Below are 25584 nucleotides of genomic sequence, written 5' to 3' on the forward strand. Positions count from 1 at the left end.
TCAGTTTGGTCATGTGGAATGTCACCATCTGCTCCCCAGTCCCACTCACCCCTTCTTGTGTGAATGCCAATCACTGGCAGGAAGATAGTTATTTAAGCCATGTCAAATCAGGCGCATGACGATGAGCAATATGCCAACAACACTTGAAATGTGTGTTGCAGGCGTAGTATGCACAACAGCGAACCTTACAGTAAAAGGACAACCACGACTTCAGACTGCAATGGGTTTATGTTTTCTTTTTGTTCTTGGCCACATCAATAAAGATATTTTCCCTGACAGAGTATAATCTGATTTTCTGCCCCTCACTAATATATTCTGCAAAAATTGAATTTGATAACTGAGGGCTGCAGTGATGGCGTGATTGCGTGAATGTGCTTTTATTTGTTTGCATATGAAAGCCTTCATTTCCTTTCTTTTATTTTGAGCACGGCTCCTTATTTATTTCTCCTCCGTCCCCTTCAGTTGCTCTTTTTTGGCCTCTTAATGGCCAACAACGTATCAGGGGGCCATCAGGACTGACATTCTTCATTGTAGAGCGTCATAACCAATGACATTTCAACCATGGGAAAATAAAGATATGCAAATTTGAACTCATTAACATTTGCATTACCTGTTTGAATAATCACAGTCCTGACAAGGCTGCAATTAACTAAGATTGATGCAAAGTTCAGGGTTAGGGGACTGTATATATTTGCTCTTGGATCATTTACCCAGGATGTGTGTGTGTGTGTGTGTGCGTATGTGTGTGTGTGTTTGTGTGTGTGTTATGCATGCTTAGTGTGTCCAATAGGAGAACTGATGAACTGATCTCTGTCAGAGGAAAAGGTCATTCAGTAGCTACTGGTGTTTCCTGGATTATTTGTTAAAATCCTGAATTTTGTTGCTACCTGCAGTGAGATAATTTCCTGTTATTAACATGTTTTTAAACTTAAACAGAAAAATCATCTTAGGGCGAACGTTATTCCTAAAAAAAAATTATAAAATAAAAGCTCAACAAATGATTGTTCTGAGGAGACTGACCTCCTAACCCAGTTAACAGTAGCGTGGATAGTCAGGATTAGACTTTGACTTTAAGGAAGCTGCACGGACAACACAGCTCACCTTCAGACAGATTGAAACCAGCAGACGATCGTTTGTTTTGCTGCTCTCAGATCAGTTTATTACAGTTTCTTCCCAGGGTAAACACTGACCTCCTTATTATGGTCCTGTTGCTTCACAAATGTACGCTGACTGTTTTTTTAAAATACACAAACTGTGCATTAAAGGCCACAGAGTACATTTTGCCCAAGACTTCAATAGAAATAGGTGTCGTGGACAGATTCCAAATGTTGTTAGTTTGGACACATTACACACAGTGGAAAGGAGATAAGATAAGTTAAGATAAGGACTTTGCTGCCATCTAAGTGGGACTTATTTGATTGGATTCTTTGAGATTGCTCTCCGATAAAATACCGTGCCAGGACTGTGCGGCACAATGCAGGTCGCAGCTTCACGCCAACTCCGGCGTTTGTCTCCTCGCTGGCTTTTATGTAACATGCATAGAATTCTGTACAAAGTGCTGCTTATGCCGTTTCCACACCCTCTGACTTCACAAACTGACAGTTTGTGAAGAAATTATCCAGAAGTTGTAAATCTGGGTGGTTTGTTTACACACAGGAGGTCACTGTCAGTGTCAGCACCAGGGCAGCAGTCACTGGATTTTACCTCACACAGGAAGTCTGACTGTTTCGGTGTTTTACGTTAGCAGATCACCCAGACGGATGATGTATAAATAACCTTTAACCCAGCCACTGGAGGAGCTTGCCACGCCACACGTGCCTACACTTTAAGACTTTGTTCTATTTGTAAATGTAGGGCAGACGGGGCTGTGGTGCCCTCTGTTTACTGACACCTCTACCTGTCTAACAGGAGATAATCTTCAAGGCGTCATCACTGCTCTCTGGTCCTGACGAGGGATTTCTGTGCTTGCTTGCATGTGATTTTACACTAACATGGGATGTCAGGATGACAGCTGAACAACTAAAATGTATAGCTCTCCATGATGCCTCTTTTTCTCCTCTTTCCTTTGGTGTGGTGAAGGTGTTTGGTCATGTGTGGGTGGGGAATTCCCTCATTATTACAAGTCTCAGTTATTTTCATGATGCCATTTTGCACAGACAGGATTCTTAATAATGAACTCACACTAAACACTGAACACTACACTGACTATTTTCTTCTATAACTGCATATTCTCTGATTTAAAAAAAAAAAAAAAAAAAAAAAGGATGCTCATTACAGTCTGGACCAGGATTGTAGTACAGTAATAGCATCAACCCTTGGCCACCCCTCTCTGCTGCCTGGAATGGTCCAGCCCTTATTTGCATAAGTTGTCTGCGGGTAGCTGCATGACCAGCAGGGGTAGGTTAGGGGAAGGAGTGCATGTGGACTACATACACATGAGTAGAGACACGAGAGGCGAGCTGTGTGCGGACTGTACCGTGAGCCTTGGAGTCCTGCACTGAACCAGACAGAGTTATGTACTGTGCTCATCCTGTCTCTGGCACAGGCAACAACTCATTGATGTATTGCTACAACATGAAACCAGTGAGTACATTTCTTATCTATATGTTTCTCTTTGATTTTCCTGAGGATCCATGACGCTGTGAGTGTGTTGGGTGAGGATGCTGTTGCACTCTTCAATTGCCTCCTCAGATGTTCTGTTTGTTTGTTGACTCACATAATGAAACAGTAGTTTCCAGCGTTACCTGTGGTTGAACAGCGTGTTCTCGAAGTGACATTATCCAGAAATTTGCATCAGTGTGAAAAAGGTTCAGACGTGCAACCTGTGCAAAAGTTGAGAATTTGGAATGTTCTCATTTGGATATACCTTGCAGTGAGGCATGTTAGAGTAGGTGGGGATGTTTCCTGCTCTGCACACATTTGTTGTGGTATAAGGCTGTTTCATCTGGCTGGTTTGCATGTGTGTGTTTTTCTGTGTGTGTGAGTGAGAAACAGAAGGTGAGAGGGTTCTGTGTTTTGCAGAGGTCATGCCTGTTGTTTTTTTACTCAATGGGTCATTGTCACTTCATTGAAGAGTTGTGTACACTGTATGAAGCTCATTCCTGTTTGAACTTCGGTGGCTGCAACTTGCCAGTGTGAATGTGAGACGTAAGTAAGTTTGTGCAACATTAGAAGTTAAAAAGTTCAGTCACTTGGGTGTTTGTTTGTTTATTTGGTTCCCTGTTAGCAGCATTTAGACCAAGTTCACATAAGAACATAATCGTCAAACCCAGAAATGACACAATCATAACAGCTCACCGTGCACAGCATCTAAACTAATGACAGCATTCAGTTAGTTATCATTACGACACCTCACTCACTTGTGGTGTCATGTGGATAATCTCATGTTAAAATGCACCGGTGAGACTCAGGCTTCCTGTGAAGCTGAGCACCATGTAGTCAAGCCTAGCAGCAGAAAACATCTTGACATGAAGCAGATTGCTGTTATTTCTATTTGATTTAACCCTGCTATGGCGGAGCAGTCCCTCCACCACTGCAGCCATTATCAAAGGCAGCTTTGATCTCTGTGAGACTAACCATATCCAGACATCATGGATCACAGAGGCAGAAAATTGGTTGCATGTGGCTGGAGTTGGCCATGGTGGAGCACAGCATAGGCCCTGAATAGCAAGTTGATATTTCACTCATCTAGCATGATAATGCTGTGTGCATTTACAATAGGAAAACAGAGCAGTGGTTTGTTCTTTTTGTAAAAGTTTGAACATATATTTTAGATTGAAATAACTTTGGAAAGGAAACAGGTTGCAAAAAAGGACACAAGTTCAATATGATTATTTCAAGCAAATATGAAGGTTTTATAGTAATTCAATTCTCTCTTAGTTGCAGTCTTTATTTGCCCTTATCATTTGTGATGCAATGATTGATGGTTCCTAAATCAATGCTATGCTAAAAGAGGATGCCATGGTGACGGCCCCTCTCCAGTGGGGGCCAGAGAGGGCGTGCTGGGGCGGGGGTGTGACCATTATTAACGGGTCGCCTGCTATGCTGATGGTAAGGAGGACAATTGGCTTTATCCTCCGCCATATGCTGCCCATGGCGGCTCAGACGGGCCCGGTGTCGGCAGGGGCTCCTGTGTTTGGCCTAGCCCACAATCACCATGGGACTCATGCCAGCCAGGGTCACGGCTGCGTGTTTGTGTGTGTGTGTGCGTGCTTAAGTGTGTGCGTCTTTGTGTGTGTGTGTGTGTGTGTGTGAGCCTGTGAGTGCGCTTGCTTAGCATACTCAAGAGAGTCTTTAATAGCCTGCTTTACAGAACTTGTCGTCCGGGTAACTGACACCCCATTGATGCTGCGCAGGGAGGTTTATTTTCATTTCCTGGGGCACATCAAAGCAATCGAGGGATGTGCAGGTGCAGCCCAGACCTCTTGGTGTGTTGGAGTGAGTGAGCATGTGTTGGTGTGTTTTGTGTGCATATGTGCAGTTTCTAGTCGTGTGCGTTACAATTAAAAGGAAAAGAAAAACATTAACCAAAGATATATTTGGTTGAATGTTAGATCTGTTTCTATTTATAACATTGTGTTTCCTACAGGAGGGGCTCATTAGGCTGAGACTCAGTTCTCTGTTGGAAGGCCTGTAATTCAATTTTATTTGGGAATTGTATCCCGGTCTTCTGAAGCCAGCCGAACCTGATCACGATTAGGGCAGGGATTTCTCATGGTGAATGGTTCCTAAATCCGGATGAGGAGGTGCATGGATCTGCAGCTTATGGATTATCGCAATAGCTCTAAGTGTGCATCAGCTCTCTGCTTTGTTTTCGTAATACTGTTGCTCCAGCTCGCGCTCCCAGTATTCACGTTTGAGTCGTAAGATTGGTTTGAGAGATACAGACACAAAGAAAAACGTTGTTTGTGCACGTTATGTTATGGTTCACAGCTGTTTTTCTAACCATGCCTTAAACAAGCTTTTTATCTTCAGGTTTATGAGCAGTCTCCCACTAATGACGACATCAACCAGAACTCATCCTTTCATCCATCCGTCAAGGCCCCCAGCAATGTGTTTGCAAGCACCTTCTTTGGTGAGCTCAAACAGTCCAGAATGAACATCATTCTAGTATCAACGGGCAACAGTGAAATGTTCTGAACTCAGATCAGCTTTCTTTTCTTAGTGTATGTTCAAGGCTCAACTCATGGATCCATAAAATCCTTGAAACTGCAGTGACACCGTCCTAATCAAAACATGATGATTACTGAACACAAGAAATAAATACCCAGAAAATAAAATGATACAGAAAAACAACCAAACCTTACTCCACAACAAAAACTGTTAAATAAGACTGAGAGTCTGCAGCCAAGCTAGCAGCTCTGTGAGGCTGTTTAGACACAGCAGTGCTCGATGCAAAAATCAGCGTGTTGACACACTCACCATTACAATGCTAACGTGCTGATGCTGAGCAGGTTTACTTTAAAGATTGCATTGTAATATTCTTTTAACTTTTTATAATTATTCAATAAGCCGTTAAAAACTGTGCACTTCCTGTGATTCTCAGATATTTTAGATAAAGACTGTCATATCAGTTATATAAATGAACACTGTGCAGCGAGTGATTGAGCAATAGGGGTCCATTGTTTGCAGAGAGGCCAGCCGTAGAGCTTCATGACTGGCCCTGCTGCTTGAGATGCTGTTCCAGTGCAGGCTATAACATATCGTTATCCATTTTAGAGGGGACGAGCAATTCGCCCGACATCTGGAACGCTGTAAATGGTCTGAACCAGCAGGGCTATGAAGGTGCTTTGGGAGCAGCCACAACCCACCAAACACAGCTGGGGAGCTACAGCAATCTGCAACCACAGCACAATCACCTGGTGAGTCTTACCTCCAGGACCTTGGATGTTGACACCAGAGCACCTTTTAACCGCAGTGGATTCAATGTGTGTTTCTTTTGCCGTCCAGGACTACTCTCCTCATTCAGTGATGGTCGCTGATATGAACAGGGGTCTCCCACCAATGTCCACTTTTCACCGCAATAATATAGTACCACGCAATGCATCAGTCAACACCTCAGAGAATTCAACAGGTGAGGAAATGGGAAATAATCTTCACTGCTAATTTCAGATCAGGCTTGTCTGCTCTTTATTGTAATGTTTGGATGTCTTTTTTTTTTTAGTCTCAGGGAGCCAGAGAAATATGTCAGGAGGGTCACAGACAGGTGATACCTTGGGCAAAGCTCTGGCCTCTGTAAGTATGCACCACCTTAATCCCATTAGACCGGCTCATCTATGCCCTGCTATGTTCAAACAGTCAGACCAGAGCATAAAACCAAGCCCTGAGAGCCCCAGCGGTATAATGCAAAAGGAAAATAGTTGTCTGCTCCTGCCAGTAACAGACTAGTGCATAATAACGAAGTGCTGCTGGAGTTTTTATTGGCTGCTGACTAGTAAAATGACCTGAATTGATGAGTTTAGTTCAGGTTATAAGCCTGCTCCATAGGCTGCGGCAGTAGCTGTAAAACCTTACGGAGAAATGACAAGTTGTGCTTTAAAAATGATCCATGCCTCACTCCCACTCCTGCCCCTCCTCCTCTCTCCCTCTCTGCAACCAGATTTATTCCCCCGATCACACCAGCAGCAGCTTCCCCTCCAGTTCATCCACACCGGTGAGGTCTCCGTCCCCGCTGCCGAATGCGTCTGAACCTGGAGGTAACATGGAGTTACACGTGCTGCCCAGAGTTAAATATCATTTACTTTCTGTATTTAACAATCCCTTCATGGACTGATTTGGTTGTTTTCTTCTTCTCAGGTGCCAACATGTGGCCCCGGAGTTCAGCTCAGGCACCAGTCTCACCACACTATGAGTCTTCACTTATATCACTGGTAAAGACCTAGTTTGATATCAGATGGCTGAAGTTTAGATTATTAATTTGGTTATATAGAGATAACAGATGTATAGATATCTATAGCTTTATAATTGCAACAGCAAGTTAAATAAGGAAGAAAATGTAATAAAGTAAGAATGACAAGCAAAATCTATTAAATATAAGACTATGTAAAAATATATGAAATATCAAACATAAAGTATATATACTGTCTAAAAAGCATTTTCAAACAACAACCAGACAAAATATATGAATCCATTAGTGTGTGTACATACCAGTACATGTTATATAATAACATTTTTGCTTTAAAGACCAGTGAGTAAGGTTTAGGGGCTGGCTGGCTCTGTCCAAATGTAACAAAATCCGCCTAAAAGCTCCTCTAAAGTTCACTATTTAACACCTGATATCTCCTTTGTTTAATTTGTGCAAAAACTGACGTGTAAGAAGGACGAGTTGCTGTTTTACAGTATTTATGTGTCGGACTGGTTGCCTGGGAGCCTCGAGGTCACGACAAGACACCAGGAAGTCACTGCACCCAGCCAAGAAATAGAGCCAGACTAGCTGCGTCCCTCTGTTTCCAGAATGCTAAGTTAATGCTAACAGGCTGCTGGCTGTAGCTTCACATTTAATGCAGAGACATGAGACTGATGGGCCTATTTTCCAAAATATTCAACTATTCCTTTAAGGTTTCAAGTTAAATTGTGACCTTTTTTGTTACTTTGAGAATTGTGACTGATTTTGCCAAAACTGAGCATACACAGCTGCAGGTTTTTGTTTGAAAGAACACATTTTAGAGATGTAATTTGCTTCAGAGCTGCAAATTGTAAAACAAAATGATGGAAAAAACTGTGTCGTGATTGCCAAATGCCACAAAAACCTCTAAACAATTAGCAATTTTAATCTTTTGTCTCTTGGTGTTTTCAGTCTCAGGTGGAGGACCGACTGGACAGATTGGACGATGTGATCCACGTACTGAGGAACCACGCTGTGGGCCCCACGGCCGGTCTGCCCACTGACATCCACGGCCTACTGAACCAGACCCACCACAGCCACCCGGGATCTGCCAGCACTCTACCGCTCACCTGTCACACTCCAGCCATGGTTAACACCCATTTGTTTGAAGTATTTAAGGAAGGACAGGGCAGTGTGTGTGGAAATTCCATGTTGTGTGTGTGTGTGTGTGTGTGTGTGTGTGTGCGTGCCCACAGCATGCATAAGTGCTGGTATTCAGTTTCAGGAATTTTCCAGCCGTTATGTCTGCATGTTTCCTCATGTAAAGGTTGTTGTCCTTGAAATAGGAAACTGAGCACAATGGGGAGGTGCGTCGCCCTTGTATGGAGAGCGTACAGTATGTGCAGACTCTAACTCCACTGTGGGGTGATGGGTGACGCCTGCATCGTGCACTCCCATTCCACTATGTTTCCCTTTCAGCAGACCAGGGGATTTTGGCCCAGCTGGAGTGGAAGTATATGCAGGGAAAAGGGGGTTTTAGTCTAATCCTTTGGGGGAGGGGGCTATTAAATTCTCTGACTTTGATTTTTCCAAATGATGGGTCGGTTAGACGTCTATCATTCCTGAAGAGAATTAGTGGTATGTTTAGGGAGTATATAGTTCTACGGCAAGGATTAAGATTGTCTGAGATTAATTCTGTACAGCGAGAGATCTATGCAGCGTTATGTCAGAAATGAAGGGGCAGATGTTGGGTTTGTGACTTATTTGCCATTGGTTGGATCTAAAAGTCGTATACTTGTTGTATACTGTCTTATGAACACATGAATATTGCCTGTGTCACATCCAGTTCTTTTTGTGTCATGAAGGTTGAAGCTGTCAGTGTGAACAACAACCAGTCAACCTTCCAGAGCCGCACCCAAAATGGCCACCTGTACCCAGCCAGGCAGAGGGCCACGCTTCAGCCCATGCAAGCTGGAGGCAGAGGTGAATCCTTCCTCTCATCCATCCACTGCTGCATTCATATATTTCACCTCCTTTATCTGCAGTTTGAACCTTTGAACTATTAATGCTGAACGGATGTCACATCTTCATCTTTTGTGTGTGTGTGTGTGTGTGTAATCACCCGCAGGCGGTCTGGGAGTTCAGGGTAATCTGGAGCTGAAGATGGAAAGCGGGGAAAGGGAAGAGATGATGCACACCAATCACAGCCACAGCTCTGACAGCCAGAGATCAGACGAGGAGAGTGAACACAAAACACAAGGCGAGAACAGCGGCGGGAACAGGTGAGCAGCCTGGCTTTCCTGCGTTAAACCAGCCGCTGAATGTGACTGCCAAAGAAAAACTTACAGCGGTAAAGCAGCACAGCACATTTCAAAATAAAAGTCCCTCACTCAAAGGCAAGTATTAGAGCTTTCTTGCCATTCGGTTTCACTCATTTAAAGTACTGTCAGACACCCTGCGGTGAAGGGCAGCTGTGTACTGCAGAGCCGATTTAGCTCTGCCTCATATTTCTTTCCCATGTTGCATTAAGTGAATTAAATTAGGAAAAAGAGGTGCTGCCAGGTCATAAAGTAAATGGTAAAGATATCAATGATAAACAGGGGTATTTTGGCAGTGGGGGCCATCAAAAAAGTCCCCAAAAGGCAGCCAAAATTGCAGTATCCTGTCCTCAATAGCCATTAAGAGTAAAATACAGTGCAGTTTTCTTACACTTGTATTATTTTTAACTAGGGATGCAACTTAGTTATATTCATTCTTTCATCAACTGTTAATCTGCCTATTATTTATCTAAAATAGAGAAAAATGCCTGCGTGATTACAACAAATTTCTTTTTTTGTCCGACTAACAGTCCAAAACCTAAAGATATTAAAATTTAAAAGCAGCAAATCCTCATATTTGAGAAGATGGAAGTAAGGCGTGTTTGGCATCTTTTGCTCAAATTGATTGATTCAACGATTCATCGTTTGTTCAAAATAGTTGCTGATTCATTTGCTGTTGTTCGCCTATCAATTAACTGACATCTTGTTTTAGCTGTTTTTGCGATATCAGACCTGATCATTGACGATGAGAGATTGTATGTTAGAGTGTCAGTGATTGAAAATGAACTCAGTCTTGGAGTGTTTGTCCTGGTGTCTGTAGTCTCAAAGGTCACATCAGGACAAAGCTCTTCATGACATCAGCTCTGCTGCCTGAGTGCATCTTTTCTTTTTATCTACATCTATAATCTAGTTGAGGGATATCGATGTTGACGTATGTGTTGACCCTCCAGCAACGATTTTACCACTGGACATTTTTGGTTGTTTGTTTGTTTTGGTTTCTCATTCAAACTGAATGGGACGCAATTGAAATTTAAAATGTGTTTATTAAAAAAAATATTGTCATAATTATTCAAAATGTGCACCTGATCACGTGAGCTTGTTGTCAATGTACTATGTAATGTTTCACAGAACAAATGAGGGTGTATCAGGTAACATCAGACTCGAACAACATGAGTTCAGCTCAGTGACCAGCAGAGGGCAGAGAAATCCACAGTATAACTCAACACAGTCCACTTAATAAGGTTTAAAAACATAAAAGATTCAGTCCATAAATTGTATCCTCACCAGCGTTTTCTCACACCTTGCTGATGTTGCAGTATTCATGAGGATGAGGACCTGAGCCCGGAGCAGAAGGCCGAACGAGAGCGCGAGAGGAGGATGGCCAACAATGCCCGTGAGCGTCTGCGTGTGCGGGACATCAACGAGGCCTTTAAGGAGCTGGGCCACATGTGTCAGCTGCACCTGAAGAGCGAGAAGCCACAGACCAAGCTGCTGGTCCTGCACCAGGCCGTGGCAGTGATCCTCAGCCTGGAACAACAAGTCAGAGGTCAGCGCATCGCTGCTGCAGGCTGAGCCGTGCAGGCCTCCTCTCTGATGCAATGATTCTCTCTCTGTCAAGTAAAGCAGAGAGTGAAAATAAACAGAATGTGAAGAGATAAGACAGAAACCTGCAGCTCGGGGTTGGGAGATAGTGAGGGGGAGCGGCCAGTTGTTCTTTTAGCCACAGTTAAATATCTTACCATCAGTCATATCTTATTCTTAAACATGCATTAAGGTTTTTTACCACTTGGAGGCAACATAATCACACAATTATCAGACATGGAGTGAACATTTTAATTTATTTGGGGTGGTCTTTGTGCACACCTCTCACTCACACTCTCCATTTTAGCTTTGTTTTGTGTCCACCGACTCATGAGAGAAATGTCTTAAGCAGCGAAATGCTCCACTATGTTTACCAGCTAGTTGCTATCTTTATCTGTCTGCTGTCTGTCACTGGGCAGGTCATGCGCTGTGGCTTTTAGAGCCTTTTCACAGAAAACAGCCGCCTGAACATGAGCGAGTGAACCAAAACATTAAAGCTGCGAAACGTAAAATCAAAACAACAAGCTGAAAGATGCTAAAACACTCAGGGATTCATTACATTACATTACTATATATGATGGATTTTGGCATATTCTTGGCTATGCTAAAAAGACACTGTGGCTAATTTACCACAATAATAATGTGATACACTCAGATTAACAGTGGCAGAAAAATCAACAGCCAACGCAGAATTCATGAGGTGTTTTCCAGCAGTTTCTCCAGAACTGAATATCCTTCTACATCACACAGGGGATGGACATGAGTAATATCCACGTCTTCAGTTTCTTTATTTAGTCAAACGCTAACCTGTTGTTTGACTCCTGCAGAGAGGAACCTGAACCCGAAGGCAGCGTGTCTGCGGAGGAGAGAGGAGGAGAAGGCGTCTGCAGTCATGACGGATGCACAGTCCATGCATCTCGCTTTCCATCCCAGTCTGACAGACCCGGCAAACCCCATGGGCCACCTCTGAGCATCAGATGATGTCTACATCAAATCCAGCATCAAAATATGAAACCCTGGCTCAAATTTTTATCAAAGATAAACTTCAGCCACTCTTTTAAAGATCCTGTTGAAACGCTGGTGACAAAATGTTAATGCTACCAAACCACGATGTCTGAGATGAGGCCGGTTCTTAATTACTAATATCTATATAAAAGGTCTCATTTTGCCATGATCCCTGACGTCGCTGTGTCTTTGACGTCCAGATGTTGAGTGAAGAACATCCCAGGTGCAGTCCAGTGTGTCTTCTGAATTTGGACCAGACCAGCGGGGAGGCGGACCTCTCTGTTTGTAAAGTGTGATGCAGTTGAACAATCATCTCCTCACTTCCCGTACGGACTTCTAACTTTTGTGCCTACACTTTAATCGTAAACAGACAAATGCATTGTAAGCTGCAGATGTTTTGTACATATTTTGTATATTTATTGATTATCTGTCTGTTTGAATATATCTGAAAGGATGAAACCCAGTAGTGAGAGCAGTGTTTCTGACTGACTTTTACAGCGAATCACTATTTACCACGTACACTCGTGATTTCCACCGAGCTCAGAGGACATTCCCACATTTGTGTGTTCAGACAACGGATTTCATTTGTCCTGTGGTGTGTGTGTGTGTGTGTGTGTATGTGAGCGAGTGTGTGAGCTGTTTTCTCTCTCTCTCTCTCTCTGTCTGTGTGTGTGTGTTGCAGGGGTTCGACCATTCTGTGAATGAACAGATCTCCAAGAATGTTCTTTAACGCGTGGGCATCGTCTGTTATTTGTAAATTTGTTTCAGATGTGTTATAGCACTGTTATTACACTTAATGATACACTGGTGGACGGGATCCCTCTGCTTCCCTCAGTGTATTGATTGCTCTTCAGATGTAGTCGAAGCTCTTTGCATGTTTGAGTTTTCAATAGAAGTTTTCAGCTTTTTTCTAAGTTATGTAACTTATCTTTTATACAAATACTGTGGATTTCATAATGTCTCTACTTACTTTTACCATTCTGATTTCACACCAGAATACCCTTTTCGTGCAGTTTCACTAGACGTAGCCACATTTCATGCTCTGAGCAATACAGTATTACAGAATAATTGATGTCTTGTTTGCTTATCACACCGCTGAACAAATAATAAATAATAATCAAAAGTAATCTCAAATACTCCTATCATACCATGTACAGTATGTGTACAGTTTGAAGTAGCCTACAGGCATGTGTCAAAATGATAAAGTAGCAATAAATGTCTTTTTTCATATAGTTTGACTCTGTGTGTTCTCTAGTATATTTTAATGCAGCAAAGCACACACACACACACACACACACCTACTGTATATTCACTAACAATGCGATATACAATACAACAATGTAAATCTTCTCCATTACAAGTAGAAGTTCTGCATTCTTGAGTACGAAAATATTATCCACAAAATGCACGTCAAGTACATACTTCAAGCCCCAATGACTGATTTTTTTTATACTTTATTAGGTTTGTTGTAGCTGGTCTACAAAAGAGTAAAAGTACTTAGTTACTTTCCACCAGTGTAATCCAAAGATGTTGCAGGCGTCACTGAAAAATGGAAATGTTGGGACTAGTTACTGCCACTAGTTTCGGAAATGTAGTTAATAACTTTTTCCAATTTAAAAAATATTATTATGATTATTGACAATTAAATGGCTCGTTTCTCGTTACTTTTCTTTTAACCTGAAGATAGTGGGCTCACTTCCCGGATGTTCCGGTTTTTGACACTTCAGGCAGGGTGAGCTCGAGCTTTTCATCATAGTGATTGTAAAGTTTGTAATATAAAGTGAAGAAACATGTGCTCATCAAATATAATTTTCAGATACTGTGGCGAAGCTTCTTCTTCTACCAAATCCTTCTGTCTAACCAAAACAATACAAGTTAGCTGACAGGGAGGAGCGCTTGTCGTTGCTGCCCTCTGGTGGTCAGGAGTATTAATAACTCGTGTAACTACACTGTGATAAAGCTTCATAGTTGTCTTGTTCCACACTGTCCTGCAGCGACACTTGGATAATATAAATGCTGTGTATGTGCCTTAATCGGAGAATTGAAGCATACATTTAAAAGTAGTAAAAAAAATAACTTTCCCTAGTTGCTTATTATCTTTATGTGCTGTGGGTAAGGCACAATTTTCCTCACATAAACATGGTTTAGCAAATCCAAGCAGCAGCAGTGAAATGGTTTGAATATCTGGCACAGAGCGGGCAGTGAACGCCCCTCGGAGCGGGACAGAGTGATCATGTCCGGGCGGAGGCAGGACAGACTCAGCGGACGGAGGAGGAGGAGGAGGAGGCTCAGTTCAACACTCAGACTGGACACAGCGGGTAAGTTTCACCTCAGCTCGATGTTTCTATAACCTGTGTTTCCTTCCAATCAGAAGCCACAAATAAGAAACTCCTGCAGCGGCTTTTAGCGGTTTTATCTGCGGTCTTCAGTCAGCAGTGTCTTTAAGGATCTTAACTTTTTTTCCAGCCTTCACTTCATCTGTCAGTATCTTCCTCCTTTAATATTTCAGTGGCACTTCGAGCAGTCTATGGCATTTAGTGTTCATGTGTCTTCATTTAATGTGCCTGTGTATTATATCGTGACGGTAGCCTGTTTGTTTAAAGCAGAGCTGTGTGAGGTGAAGTTCATCAAGTAGAACCGGATAAACGCAGATCTGCAGCCAGCTTGTGCTTGTGTGGGACTCACTAATAATCAGAAAAACTTGAATTTTGTACATTTGGTCAGTTTAGTTAAGAAGAAGTTGAAAAGTGTGATGACAAAACAAAAATAGTGAAAGAAAGGAAACTCTTATTGGCCAAATTCATAGAAACATTTGGACAAACTTTCTAAGATAGTACACTTAATAAAGGGTTATCAAATGGGGGGTTAATAAATAATTTACTATTGTTTACTGACAGATATGAAATATTAATAAGAACATCATTTGGGTAGCACATAACACTTGACTTGTTTTTTTGGCTCTTAAATTGACTGTCCAACCAATTACCTTGTGTTAAATAACCAGTGTTGACTTCTAACTTATGACAAAGTCGCGCTGGAGAAGAATTTTCCACAACCTGGCAACCCAAAAGTTTTTCTTGTTAATGATGTATAAAACATTATTACATTATTTGATACAGAACAGAAACATCAGAACAGAAAGTGGTATCAATATATTTATGCAAGCTTTATATTAGTTATTATAATTATAATTGATTATTATTAATGAGCGCCAGTCTAACGACACTCAGGATGGTGCTCTGAGGAAGACACCGGTTTGCCTGCTGCACAACACCTCTTGTGTTCCTGTGTTCCAACCTCACAGTAACATATTTGTTGACAAACATTTTCCTCAAGTGTGACACCATGAAGTGGGTGACGACACCTCGGGGACCTCGGTCAGTTGTCGTCGTCATGCAGTTGGCTCAGCCTTGGCTGTACAATGGCACACTGTCGTGAGCACACAGAGGGAGCTGTTTTCATTGCACAGCAATATGAATCTCTCGTCAGTGTCCATTTATTCTGTCTTTTACGCTGGCTGAGTGCAGCTGTGTGAGGAGCTGCCTGGATGTCTGTCACTGTGTCCCAGTGTGGCTCTGACCCTGCTCCAGTGTTGTGTAAACACTAGGCTCAGCTTGACCACCCTGATGCACCGGTCTTCAGTCCACCTTCCCATGCATGGTTGGTCATTTTTAACATGCCGGTTTGTTTTTTGTTCACCAGTTCATCTGTTAACCCAAAGGAGTCAGGATGGAGTCTCACAGACTGAGCTACAGTCCCAGAGGCAGCCAAGACAGCTTGTTTGGAGTCAGGGTGCAGGTCCAAGGGATTAAAGGTCAACCTTATGTAGTTCTGAACAGTTCAGGCCAGGAGAGCCACCGGGACATCTCTGTCATCACTCACCAGGCGGGGTATAATCCAGGCATGGTGAGGAGGTCTGTGGATGAAAGGCACTCTCCATCTGAGTCACAGAGGACTGCAACCTCCTCCGGGTTTCATTACCAGAAGCACCCAGAGATTCTGAGACCTTATGACCCTGAAAGTAATAACCTGAACCGAGTCATTCCTTCAGCAGCTTCAGTCGCTCCACCCGGACAGCTGAACACCGGCCTTCTGCCTGTTCAAACCCAAACTGCTAATGTGAACAGACCCAGGATCCCTCTGCCTGCCGAGGGCCCAGAGGGAGACCAGAGTGAGGTGGCCCAGACCAAGACACCTCCCTCAGGCCGACCACTCCCTGCAAGGTCCCCAAACTCAGTGGAGACAGACTCCATCTTATCTGTAGGAAAGCTAATAAGCCAGTTCAACAGCAGCCAGCGGAGGGGAAGGGGCGGCCCGAGGAACAGGCTGGACCCGGAGCAGTGTCGGCGGTCCCGCAGCGTGGACAGCGGTAGAACTTCTGACTCCTCGTCGTCATCCGCTTCCTCCAGCAGAGCCTCGTCTCTGAAGGGCATCAGGGCCGAGACCCCAGGTGGGATATATCCCCCCGGGTCGGCCAGGGCTCGACTCCTCAGTGGAGAGGCCTCTTTCTCAAGCAAGAGGGAGGAGAGCAAACCCAGCACATTGCTTAAAGGACATAATGGAAAAGAGACGATGTCTACACATGCTGCAAAATTGCTTCATGGAGCAGAGAAACCCTCCATCTCCAGATCATGTAGTGACCAGACCGATGACTCTGATGAAAGAGACATGCAGGTAAATAGATTAACACTAGGGCAGAGTTGGAATTTCAAAGGGTGTATTTATTGGCTGTATATTCCCTAACCAGGTCACTCCTGATCTCCTGAAAGGACAGCAAGAACTGTCAGTGGACCCACCTGAAGAAACAGCAAAACAGGTCCTGTTCACTTACCTGAAGGATGGGTGAGTGGCCCTCAGCTCTTAACACTTTTAGTTAAAGGAATAGTCACAAGAACAGGAAAAGCCACAGCCAGCAGCCGGTTATCTTAGCTTAGCATAGAAAGTGAAGCACCTTTTATTTGTACAGCATAGAGGCAATTCAGAGTGCTTAACATGAGACATAGCAGTACATTAGTAAAACCTTTGACAACACAGTAGAAACCTAAATAAAATCAGTCAAATGACTTTGTCCAAGTGGCCACAAAAACCACCGCCTAGTACTTCTAAAGCCCCAAAAAATTAACATATTACATTTAATTTTAATTAAGTTAATGCATACTAAAACGAACAAAAACAAACAAAAGTCTAAATAAGAAATTGTGTTTTTATGTTCTGGACTATTTCTTGGTCCGGTGCATTAATATCCTAGAGTCAAACATGCGAGAAATAACATGTTAATTTGTGAGACCTTTGGAGCTTTTGCTAGCAGTGTCCCCCTGTTTCTCTCTTTTATGCTAAGCTATTAGCTTTACTTCGTATTTGGTGTTTATACTTCAGAGTGGTATTGATCGTCTCATCTAACTCTTGTAAGCATATTTCCCAGAATCTTTAACTATTCCTCTCAAACAGCTCAATAAATGGGTTTGCGCTCTGCAGCCATCTTTTGGTGATTAGCTTATGGTTGTGATCATGTAGTGTACAGGGTCAGATAAGGGGGTGCTGCTCCAGCTGTGTGTGCTCTCGCAACAGCCAGGAATGCAGAGCATGTACTTGTTTCCACTGATAAAAAAAAAACTTCACACGGAAAGTTTTTAAGGTCCATCAGTGCCTTTTTTTAAAATATGTGCTGAAGTAGAGCTAAAAGCACCGTGTGTGTAAGGCAGCTGGAGTAAAAAGAGTTACATGTTTTCCCTTCTCACCACAAACTGCACTGCTGTAACTTTGTTTAGCAACCGACTAAATTTAATTTTGTAATTACACCACGTGAATACTGTCAGTGTGTTTTTTTCTTGCTCCTCAGGACGACTGATGATGACCCCACCACTCAGACCAAAGTCACCCTGCTGCTCGAAAGGGTCAACAAGGTCAAGTGGAAGAGTGCTGAAAATGTGGAGGAGGAGGAGGAGGAGAAAGTATGTGTTGGGATGAGACGTTTGCCAGTGTCGATCACTACTCAGTATGGTTTAATGTCTTTGTCTGGAAGTGAGCGTGATGCCTCGTTGCTGGATGTCTTCTTTTTCTCAGGATTGTGCAGCCGACGTGAAGCTTTTGCAGGCGAAACAGGCGGCGCTGGAGAAAGCAGTGAATGAATTAAAGCAGCAACTGGAAACCGAGATAAAGGTGCTGTTCGCGTCCTGCTGACTCACCTCTAAAACGCTCACTTCCTATTCCTGTGACTGATGACGTTCCTGTCTGTTGTGTCATGCAGAATGAAAAGACTCTAGCCAAGGCTTGTGAAAAGGCCCGAACAGAGAAGAAGAAACTTCAGGAAGAGTTGGCCAAAAGTCAGGAAGAGCTCTTCCAGCTCAGGGACAGGCTGGCAAACATCGAGACAGAACTCCAGTCAACCAAACAGGAGTAAGGGTCTGCCCCCCCAGCCATTCAGCCAAGTTTACGATGAAAACTGTGCTATGTTAATACATGCTTAACAGCTAAAAACACAGAAAAGTGTCAGATTAGCAAAACACTAATAGTCTTGAATGCAACATGTAAGTTCACTGTCAAGAGAACTGCAGAACCAGACTCTCTATCGCTAAATTGGTTCGTAATGGTTGGTTTGTATTCTGTTTTACTCGCATCTGGCCAACAGAATAGCTCAAAAGTTTGGAAAATACGCTCATCTTATTTGCATTCTTGCCAGGATTTAGATGATGATCATTACCACTCCTAAATATGAAGCTGGAGCAAAGAGATGGCTAGCTTATCTTAGCATAAAGACTTGAAACAGACTAGCCTACCATTTGCTAGCTATTTCTTGGGGTCTGGAAGTCGCTGCCCCAGACCAAGAAGAAGTTTAGCACGTTTTTTTTTTTTTTACTGGATTAAATAAACAAGAGCTGCTGGTAGGCGGGTTTTGTTTCTTTAAGACAGGGCTGGGCTAGCTGTTTCCCCGTGTCCAGCTTTTATGCTAAGCTAAGCTAACCGTCTCCTGGCTGTAGCTTCATATATATCGCACAGATGTAAGAGTGGTATTGATCCTCTCATGTAATTCTCAGAAAGAAAGCGAATAAGCCCACTCCCCAAAATAGTGCACTATTCCTTGATGAAATGCTTCCTCTAGGTGTCTACTGTTGCAAAACAAAGCGTGTCAGATAAATTCCGATGTTATAGCAAATGAACCAGTTTCAAAATACACTACTCAATAGGATGCACATGCAGTTTAACTCAATGGTATGTTCCATGTTCTGTAACTAAGCTTCTGCTCATACTCTGAGGTCACTCGAGTGAACTGTGATGTATGATCTAATGAAAGTCATTTGACCAGACTCAGAGTCAAATACCATTTGGATTAAGCGTGCAGATATCCTTCTTTGTTATCTAGTCCCATCAAGCACCTTTCTAAACCTTTGAAGCAGGGTAAGCAGCCTCATTTCCTTGATATCAAATACGGAACCAAGATATATCTGTCTTTCCTGCATATTTTTGTATGTTGTCAGGCTTAGTAAGATGAAGGCAGAGAGAGAGAGATCTAAGACGGAGATGAAAGACCTTCAGCAGCAGCTCTCTGAGATGCACGACGAGCTGGACCAAGCCAAGAAGGCAGAGGTGATAAATACAGAGAAAGAAGTCCTCCTCAAGGTAAATGAAACCACATGAACAAGCTGCACTTCACAAATCAACTCCACCCCCGGCCTCGAGGTAGTGACTCTGCACTTTGTTGGATGTCTGTCAGGATATGGCGCAACTGCGGATGGACTTTCAGGAGATGCTACAGGTGAAGGAGGAACAGGAGGAGGTGCTGCACCGCAGGGAGAGGGAGCTCAGTGCCCTGAAGGGGGCGCTCAAAGAGGAGGTGGAGACTCATGATAACTACATGGCCGCGCTGAAGAACGAATATGAAATCGAGCTTGAAAAGCTGCTCAGGGATTTAGATCTGGCTAAAGAGGTAACAGGGAACATGCACATTTCTACGATTTATTTCCAAAATCTAAATCATGGTTTGTTTTGCCTGCCATGGTCATTATTTATGATTCCACCCTGTCTCCCAGAGCAATGCTCGGCTGGATCAAGACAAGGCCGGAGCAGAGGAGGAGAGAGGTGTAGCGAAGGCGCAGCTGAAGGAGCTGAGCCAGGAGAGAGATCAGCTGAGAGGAAAGGTGCAGGAGCAGAACTACAAGGTGGATCAGCTGAATCAGGCGATCCAGGAGTGTAAAAGCACGGAGAGACTGCTGGAGCAGAGAGCAAAGCAGCTGGAGGTGGGAAACGTCCTGGAAGCAGGCCCAAAAATAACAGATTTACTTGATTAGTTAGTTTCTCAATGTTTATATCGACATTTATCATACTAATGTGACTGATTCTGACATTTTCTATGCGTATCCCTGTTTACTCCTTGTTCCACAGAGGGAAAAGCAGCAGGTTGAGGAAGCGCTGAAAGACGTGAGGAGGAATGAGGAGGAGATGTGTCAGTCCAACCAGTCGTTGCTCACTCGCCTGGAGGACGTGCAGGTAGAACGAGGTTCCTGGTAGCTGTAGAGAAACAGCTGTGGTGGCCAAGTGGGCTAATGGAGGCTCACAGTCTTCTCTTCCCACTGTTATTTTTTCCCAGAGTAAGTTGACCAAGCTAAATCATGAGCACAGGGATCTGAAGGAGAAGCTCAAGGAGGAGAGGAAACAGGTAGAGGAGCTGTGGAAGGCAAAAACTGAACTGGAGGATGAGAGGAGGCTGCAGGACAGGACTGTGGAGCAGCTGCAGAGGAAGGTGAGAGTGGACCCAGACTATTTCCTGGGTCCTATGGGAAAAGTCAGCATTTTTTCAGAGCCACATGAGACCTGAAAATCTGTATTCTTAACCCTGAAGCCACATGAGCTCAGCAGAAACAGCTGGTAATTCTTATGCTGGGATCAGATGCATTATGCCCTGTTTCCCTACACCTAACGCAGTCCACTCATCTCACTGTAGGCGCTCTCTGTTTATCTCTGTGCTCAGATGAATTGCATCATGGAGGACTGCGAGGCGTCTACCGATGTACTTCAGAACCAGGTCGATGAGGCCAGAGAGAAGAGTCAGAGGGAGTTGGACGAGCTGCGGAGACAGCTGCAGGAAAAGGGAGCAGAGTTGGAGAAATCCCGACAGGCGGCCAAAAAACTGCAGGAAGAGGTGTGGTGCGCATTGTCTCTCTGATTCATCTGTGTGTGGGTTCAACTGTCTTAGTCACCAATAAAACAAAGTCAGAAGACGGCACGAGGAGGGAAAGGAGTTATCGCCCTTTCTCTCAGTGTTTTCGCTCTGATTTATAGTTTTGAAATATTTCTGTTACCAGATTTGATTAGCTCTGCATTTGTTTAATAATGTCTGACTGATTGCCTAACAGCAGACTTTGCCTGTTCTGTGTCCAGCTGCTTCCTCTGGAGGAGGATCTGCGGCGGTGTCACAGGGAGCAGCAGGAGGCCCAGCTGAGGGGCCGGCAGCTGGAGAAGAGGGTGGAGGAGCTGGAGGAGAGGAACGCAGCTACGACGGGAGAGCGAGAGCGGCAGGTCAAGCTCATGGAGGTAAACGTCTCGGCAACCTGAACCCGGGAAACTTTTGAAATAATCACAAAACAGTTCAGTGTTGCACTTCCAGAATATTGCGAGAGAAGAATGCTAAAAACTGATGTAGCAGAGTTTTAGCCTCCGAAAGCAAACTGGATCCTAAATGTCCCATAATGCAACTCAACAGCGTCTCTCATTAGACCGTCTCTGACTGACAGCTTTGCACTGCAGGCTTATAGTTTTGTGGAGCTGCATCTGACCTCTCAGGGCTGGAACCTTCATCCATGCTGCTATTGGTGAAAAAGAAGAAAAATTACCCACAGGTTGCTCTCTCATTCCTTTTTTTTTTTTTTTTATTGGACAAGAACATGGCGATGAGCACAAATTGTCTTTTTGTGCAGATAGCTGTATGTGAAAAAAATGTGTTAATGTGCCTCCTGCAAACAGAAACGAGCCTTTGATCAGCAGAGTTTTGACAAATGAAGATCAAATGATATAAAATACGTCTGAGCTCACAGGAGGCCTCATCCTTCAGTCGCAGCTTAAGCATAACAATTTTCCCACGGTGGAGTTACAAGGTGTTTAGATGACAACAGCGATGTCTCCTGCCATAATAACATACTGTGTATATGTTTACTGAAAAGCTCCAATTCTAAACAGATAATCAGCGGGAGCTGTCATTCAGACAGTGTACCGACGAACATACTTCAGTTTATCTCATGCTGTGAAGTGTTCCTGTGTTTGCACTCACTTGTCCTTGTGAACTGTAAGGGTGCTGAACACAGCCGTGGCGATGACATCTCACGGCTCTGTTTGCCTTGCTGATGACAAAACATTGCACAGTGATACCAGCGCGCCCACTGTTGACACTGCGTATCGACCGAGGAAGCTCATGTTTACTGTACAAAGTTATCAGACCTGTCTGGGTGGAATCTTCTTTCACTCTTTCGAACGCTCACATCCATTTGGCAGCGAACAGTTGCACAAAGTCTTTTCTCACAGGTTGTCTTAAGGCATTTTCCCACAGATTTCTTCATGTATTATTGCCCTTTCTTTAAAATCTGCAGCCTCAGGGGACAGATTCATCGTGTCCGCTGTGCTGGTGAACACGCCGGCGTCATGCAATATGTATTAACTTGATGATGTTCTGACTCATTTTAATGTGTTGCTCTCCTCTCAGGGGCGCATCAGTCAGCTAGAAGAAGATCTTAATGACGAGCGCTGCAGCGCTGACCGCCTGATGGAACGGCTAGACAAAACCAAAGTGCAGGCAGGTTTACTCCCTCGCTGTCTTTACTCTTTTCCTTTTGCTAACGTGCATAAATGTCCTCAGCTGTGAGGGGACTGAATTGTGCCCTGTCTTCAGTGTGAACACCCAGCCCTGCATCTGTTTTCATGGTAAACAGATTCAGCCTGAGTACTCACGTTTCCCCTGAAAGCTGCTGATCGGTGTTCGCTTTGCCCTGAAATATGACCGAAGCCCTCTGACTTCACGTGTGCTTCTTCATCTCTGATGTCGTCGTAAGAGCCTCAGCGTGGCTCTAAAGTAGGCCACCATTCATGGGAGCAAAGTGGTGCAGACTAATTGACACAAAACACTGTTTTGGGAGCAGTGCGAAGACAAAAAAACAGCTAACTATTGTGAGCAGCTATTCGCACTCCCTTCACTGGGCCTCTGGCTGTTATTAGAAAGGAGGGAGCCTTTATATCCGATGTGGCTGCTCAGACCAGACAGCATTTCCTCGGATTTTAAGAATTAAGTTGAAAACTTCTCATCTAAAGTGAAAATGCATGTGAACAGGTGGTGCCCCTTTTTAATAAGGCCCTGCTGTGTTTCCAGTCAATAAGGAAGGTAGTACATATAAAGGGCAGGCACATATTTAGCTCTATGGTTAATTGATTAAATAATAAAATAATTAGCCACGTGTCTTCCCTTGTTAACTTGCCGAACATTTACATTATGTGGTATATTATGACTGAATGCTAGTGGTGATACAGCAATGTAAAAATACTTAACTTCAAGTTAAAGTCCTGAATAAAGTAAAAGCACAGAAGTATAAGCAACAAAATGCACTTAAAGTATAAGAAGTAAAAGTACTTATTTCACCCGTGTGACTGACATATTACAACATATGACATTATTAGACGCTTTATACTCATGCATCAATGTGTAAGCAGTAATTTAATGTTGTAGCTGGAAATACTCAAGTACAAGTATCTCAGAACTGGACTTAAGTGCAGTTCATGATTGACTGTAAATGTTTCCTCTCTGCTGCTTGTGTGTGACAGATGGATCAGATGAGGAACGAGCTGATGCAGGAGAGAGCAGTCAGGCAGGACCTGGAGTGTGACAAGATGAGTCTGGAAAGACAGGTACTGAACCCTGAGACTAATAATCACTCCTGGGACCAGTACTGACCCCTGACCCCACACAATACCTGGGCAACAAACCACAGCTGAGCCTTTCGAACAGCTCAGATAATTCAGCGTCATCACTCATCTGGGTGTAAACCAATTTAAAGGTGCCCTGTGGAGATTTCTTGTAAACAAACAAAGTTGAGTGTATCCTTGAGCTCCAGCAGACACACTGAATGCTTTTTCTTCCTCGTGAAACATTTTCGAAGACAATGTTTTTAAAAACTGTGACATCACCCTGCCTCGTTTACATGCGTGTTTGCTTGCTAGCAGAGACACAGAACCATCTCCTGTAGCATGTGTGTCCTGTGTGTTCTTGCTGGTAGACCATCAAAACCTACCTTTAAATTTAGTCTAATTTATTCATTTGCTTTGTCAGAATAAAGACCTGAAGAGCAGAGTGACTCACCTGGAAGGATCACAGAGGACCAACCAGGATTCACTCGTCTCCAAACTTAACAGCCGCATCCAGGAACTTGAGGAGAGGTTGCAAGGAGAAGAAAGGTGAGCACCTACACAATAAGTAATCATTGTATATCTCATAAATGTATACAGAGTTTTATTTACCAGTGCAGGACAGCACTTAGAAGAACACTTTGGATAATGGCTCTATCAGATACTTGAGAGTAGCTGTCGAGCAGTGAACTCACTCATATCACTTTCCCCCTGGTTGTAAGAGTGAGAGTATCTCCGTCCGAAACACACTAGGAAGGTGTTGAGTTACAGGAAGCTGCAGCAGCGATGTGATCTCTTGGTGCTTCTGCCCTCAGAGACAACAACAACCTGCAGCAAGCCAACCGCAAGCTGGAGCGCAAAGCGAAGGAGATGAAGATGCAGGCGGATGAGGAACACCTGAACCTGCAGAGCGAGCGAGACCAGGTTAGACACCAGGAAGGAAAGAAGAGTTATCAAGTAGTCTGCAGCAGACTTGACTCGTGACTCAGTATCTCACTTTTGTGAACTCTGCAGCTGACTCAGAGGCTGAAGACGGCGAAGAGGCAGATGGATGAGGCGGAGGAGGAGATCGAGCGTCTGGAACACGCTAAAAAGAAGCTGCAGAGAGAACTGGATGAGCAGATCGAGGCCAACGAGCAGCTTCACGGCCAATTGAGCGCACTGCGGAACGAGATGAGGTGACCACTCGCACCTTCTGCCGCTGAGTTTCTGTGTTTCATGCGCAGTCTGACATCCGCTCATTCTATTTTGCTCTTTGCATTAACAGGCGGAAGAAGAGATCACCTTCTCTCATCAGGGCCGTGGAGGACGATGTGAACGACGTGGATGACTTTGGATTGACTGACTGACGTGTGACAAAAACAAAAATGCTGTCCAACAGTCATTTATGGACTTTATGAAGCAACGCCGGACTGTGAAGAATCTTTCATATCATCATTCAACATAATTCCATTAACAACTCAGGTTTGATTTCATAGTGTTTTAACATGTGAGCAGCATGGCACCTTGCCAAGGCTGACCTCTGGTGGCGACATGTAAAACTACAGTATCTGACAAGCTGATGTTTTGCAATGCAGCAACAAAGTGGCTTACTTACCTGTAACTGATTACTTTGTTCCCTAAGTTATTCCTTTGTGGTGTGAGTTAATATGGTGTAAACTAATGAATAAATGGATTAAAATGCATTCACTCATGTTTATACGCCTCCAAAAAAACTCTTGAAATGAATCCAGCTCTATGCTGTTTCTTGTAAAGTCTGCGACTACACACACAAATAAATCAGAAAATCTGATTTGAATTTGCATTTAATGGAGGTGCAACACAAACCACAGCTGTCAATCACTGCGCCTGCCCTCTGCTGTGAAACTTTGTGCGCCGAGGCTGACGACAGGAATGTGACGGCTGTACAGATCAATGGTTTCTGCTGAATGGCTACAGTCGGGCAGAGGTGGAGATTTGACATGAGAGCTCTGAACT

The 25584-nt window shown here is 43.7% G+C and overlaps 2 protein-coding genes across 2 annotated transcripts; both read left to right on the forward strand.

Moving 5' to 3' along the window:
• The first annotated feature begins 2447 nt into the window (after positions 1-2447).
• On the forward strand, positions 2448-12923 carry LOC121608116 (transcription factor 12-like). Its single transcript, XM_041939267.1, has 12 exons — positions 2448-2583; positions 4975-5074; positions 5719-5861; positions 5950-6073; positions 6164-6234; positions 6599-6695; positions 6796-6869; positions 7796-7972; positions 8689-8806; positions 8952-9105; positions 10458-10687; positions 11550-12923. Exons 1-12 carry the CDS (start codon positions 2515-2517, stop codon positions 11690-11692), a joined length of 1500 nt encoding a protein of 499 aa, XP_041795201.1. The 5' UTR covers positions 2448-2514; the 3' UTR covers positions 11693-12923.
• Positions 12924-14014: 1091 nt separating this feature from the next.
• On the forward strand, positions 14015-25365 carry LOC121607814 (cingulin-like protein 1). Its single transcript, XM_041938802.1, has 19 exons — positions 14015-14045; positions 15430-16401; positions 16475-16569; positions 17567-17678; positions 17791-17886; positions 17975-18123; positions 19203-19344; positions 19439-19651; positions 19755-19961; positions 20107-20211; positions 20312-20464; positions 20693-20863; positions 21103-21255; positions 22418-22507; positions 23527-23610; positions 24032-24156; positions 24423-24531; positions 24622-24785; positions 24875-25365. Exons 2-19 carry the CDS (start codon positions 15457-15459, stop codon positions 24954-24956), a joined length of 3195 nt encoding a protein of 1064 aa, XP_041794736.1. The 5' UTR covers positions 14015-14045; positions 15430-15456; the 3' UTR covers positions 24957-25365.
• The last annotated feature ends 219 nt before the right edge of the window (positions 25366-25584 follow it).

The sequence above is a fragment of the Chelmon rostratus genome, chromosome 6 (genome assembly GCF_017976325.1).
Source record: "Chelmon rostratus isolate fCheRos1 chromosome 6, fCheRos1.pri, whole genome shotgun sequence".
In the NCBI taxonomy this organism is placed as follows: domain Eukaryota; kingdom Metazoa; phylum Chordata; class Actinopteri; order Chaetodontiformes; family Chaetodontidae; genus Chelmon; species Chelmon rostratus.

Bases quoted from the DNA above. Each gene is read 5' to 3' on its own strand.
- LOC121608116 (XM_041939267.1), top strand. From the start codon at position 2,515: ATGTACTGTGCTCATCCTGTCTCTGGCACAGGCAACAACTCATTGATG. The intron at 2,584-4,974 runs GTGAGTACATTT...TTTTATCTTCAG, and splicing joins ATTGCTACAACATGAAACCA to GTTTATGAGCAGTCTCCCAC. The intron at 6,235-6,598 runs GTAAGTATGCAC...CTCTGCAACCAG, and splicing joins TGGGCAAAGCTCTGGCCTCT to ATTTATTCCCCCGATCACAC.
- LOC121607814 (XM_041938802.1), top strand. From the start codon at position 15,457: ATGGAGTCTCACAGACTGAGCTACAGTCCCAGAGGCAGCCAAGACAGC. The intron at 16,402-16,474 runs GTAAATAGATTA...TTCCCTAACCAG, and splicing joins CTGATGAAAGAGACATGCAG to GTCACTCCTGATCTCCTGAA. The intron at 17,679-17,790 runs GTATGTGTTGGG...TCTTTTTCTCAG, and splicing joins AGGAGGAGGAGGAGGAGAAA to GATTGTGCAGCCGACGTGAA.